Source organism: Caenorhabditis briggsae (genome assembly GCF_000004555.2).
Source record: "Caenorhabditis briggsae complete genome, chrI, whole genome shotgun sequence".
Lineage (NCBI taxonomy): Eukaryota > Metazoa > Nematoda > Chromadorea > Rhabditida > Rhabditidae > Caenorhabditis > Caenorhabditis briggsae.
The window spans coordinates 14,868,767-14,871,404 of NC_013489.2; the positions used below are offsets into that span (position 1 = coordinate 14,868,767).

General features: G+C 38.9%; 1 protein-coding gene across 1 annotated transcript in view; it reads left to right on the plus strand.

Moving 5' to 3' along the window:
• Cbr-npp-4 overlaps positions 1–2,399 on the plus strand; it is a gene marked incomplete at both ends in the record, with an annotated part of 3,608 nt that extends 1,209 nt beyond the window's left edge. The window contains 3 exons of the mRNA XM_045241580.1: positions 87–453; positions 1,044–1,480; positions 2,182–2,399. Coding sequence (XP_045096871.1) covers positions 87–453; positions 1,044–1,480; positions 2,182–2,399 — 1,022 coding nt within the window. The remainder of the gene's footprint in view (positions 1–86; positions 454–1,043; positions 1,481–2,181) is intronic.
• Positions 2,400–2,638: the final 239 nt, after the last annotated feature.

Here is a 2,638-nt window from a genome sequence, read left to right on the forward strand (position 1 = left end):
TTCTGTCACTCTCTTTCTCTCTCTCTCTATTGTCGAAATAAAAAAGTGACACCATCAGAGCATTGGTGGCACCACGACTACTACAGGCGGCACCACCACGTCATCAGCCCCAGGAGCTTTGGATAAAGACGTAACGAAAGAGAACGAATGGCAGCAGACGCAGACACTGATCAGAGACATGCTCCCATTGATTGAGGATCGTCTGAAGAAGAATCGAGATGTGATGGACGAGAGTGAAACGATGAGTGTGGATTGTGTTGTGATTGAGGAGATGATCGAAAAGGCACGTGGATTGATTGGAGACGTACGGCGCGACGTCTTCAATGCCACGACGGCTTCTGAGGGTGTTGCTCAATTGGTGGCTCATGATAAGCAGCAGGCAAACATGGCGAAGAGGGTGCAGGAGCAGGCAAGCACTGCCAATCAGACTATGCATGCCGATGCGATCAAGCAGTGAGTTTTTTGGGAATCTTTTTTTGAATTCCCGCCAAAACTGGAAATCCTAAAACATTCGAAAAATTTTCGATTTTTCGAGAACAAAACGGATTTTTTCTTCGATTTTTTGGCGAACTTTTTAGACCTTTTTAGGTTTTTCAGCTATTTTTGAAGATTCTTTTTTTCGATTTTTTCGATTTTTTGTCTGAAATTTGATGGAACGGTGTTTAAGATTACTGTAGATTACTGTAGAAAGCGAATTAATTCAAAAATGTTTGCATACAAACTACAAACTACAAGGTTTTCTACAGTATTCTTCACGAAAAACCATTAAATTTCAGACAAAAATAGCTTTAAATTTCAAAAATTCAAAATAAATTTCAAAAATCCATTTTCCCTCCGCGCCGAAAACCATGAAAAAAAAACACTTTTTTTGGCTGAAAATGAGCTGAAAATCGTTGAAAAATGACCGAAAATTATCGAATTTTCCGCTGGAAACAGAGATTTTTTCAATTTTAGCGGGAATTTTTGAAGCGATTTTTTGAACTTTTTTACACATTTGGAGACTTTGAACTATTAGGAAATTTTCAAATAGATTTTCTTTGCAGACACCTCGTCGAACGATTCCAACTGTACGATCTGGAGATGCGTGCGCTTCAGGAGCGTGTCAACTTCATGCGTTCTCGCTTCGACAAACTCCTCAAAGGAGAACCGTCGCTCACAATGACAGAACTCGACAACTACTTCCTCCGCTGCGATTCGACTGTGAGCAGTGCGGATTTCCATATAGAGCAGTTGGGAAAGGATATCGAAGAAGTGAGGGATCTTCTGATCGAACAGGGATACACCCAGCTTCGGAAGTGGAATGCTACCACTTTGAATAATGTGGACCCAGTGAGTGCTGTCAGTGAGGGAGCCGAGTTCTTCCCATCGCAATCGAGTTTGGCTATCATTGGAAGTGCTCTGAGAGCACCGGCAACGGCACCGACTGCCAGTACTGGAGGATTGGGATTGGGTGGAGGAAGCAGTTTGTTCGGGAATACAGGTTAGTTGAGAGAGAGATTCGTGAAACACTGAAATTCTGGAAATTCCAAGAATTTGAAATTCTTGAAATGATTCTGAAATTAAGTAATTCTGAAATTTTTTTTAAATCTGAAATTCTGGAAGTTCTGAAAACGCTAAAATTCTGAATTTTTTGAAATTTTGATATTTCGAGAATCTGATATTCTGAAACTTTCAGAAATTCTGAAAGTTTTGAAAATCTGGGGAATTATGGGCATTCTGAAATTCTAAAGATTCGAGATTCAGCGATTCTGAGATTCTGGAAATTTGAAATCCGGAAAACACTGAAATTCTGAAGTTAGGAAATTCTGAAAATTTGGAAATTTTGAAAATTTTGGAAATTCTGAGGTTCGGAATTTTTTGAAAATCTGGAAATTCTGAAATTCCAAGAATCTGGTATTCTGCTATTCTGAGTTTTCGTGATTTAGAATCTTAAAATTCCAGAATCTCAGAATTCCAGAATCTTGGAATTTCAGAATTCCAAAATCTTAGAATACCGGAATTTCAGAATATCGGAATATCAGAATTTCAGAATCTTGGAATTTCAGAATATCGGAATTTCAGAATTTCAGAATTCCAGAATCTCAGAATTCCAGAATATTGGAGTTTCAGGTTTTCAGAATTCCAGAATCTTGAAATTTCAGAATTCCAGAATCTTGAAATTACAGAACTTGCGAATTTCAGGCACCACAACGCTCTTCGGCTCCTCCACAACGAAGCCAGCATTCTCTGGTGGCTCCCTCTTCGGATCCTCCACAACGAACACCTCAACAGCTCCAACCACGACGTCAGCAACCACATCACTCTTCGGATCGAAACCAACCACCACAACCACCTCAACCCCATTCGGATCTACCCTATCCAACAATTCCAGTGGAGTCCTTTTCAGCTCGAAGAAATAATTTGTTGATCTTCTTATCTATTTTTATTCCTAATTTATATCAATTTTCCCCCCTTTTCTCACACTGTGTTCTCTCCTTTTTTGTCTCAAAAATGAATGTGACATTTTTCAGAAGGTGTAAATAATGTAAAACGCATAACCTGTTCCTTGTGTCTGAATGACTTTAGATTGATTGGAAAGTCGAGATCACAATCTGAAGAATGAAACTTCAAAACTTCCTATTTTTTTTCAAATTCAAAT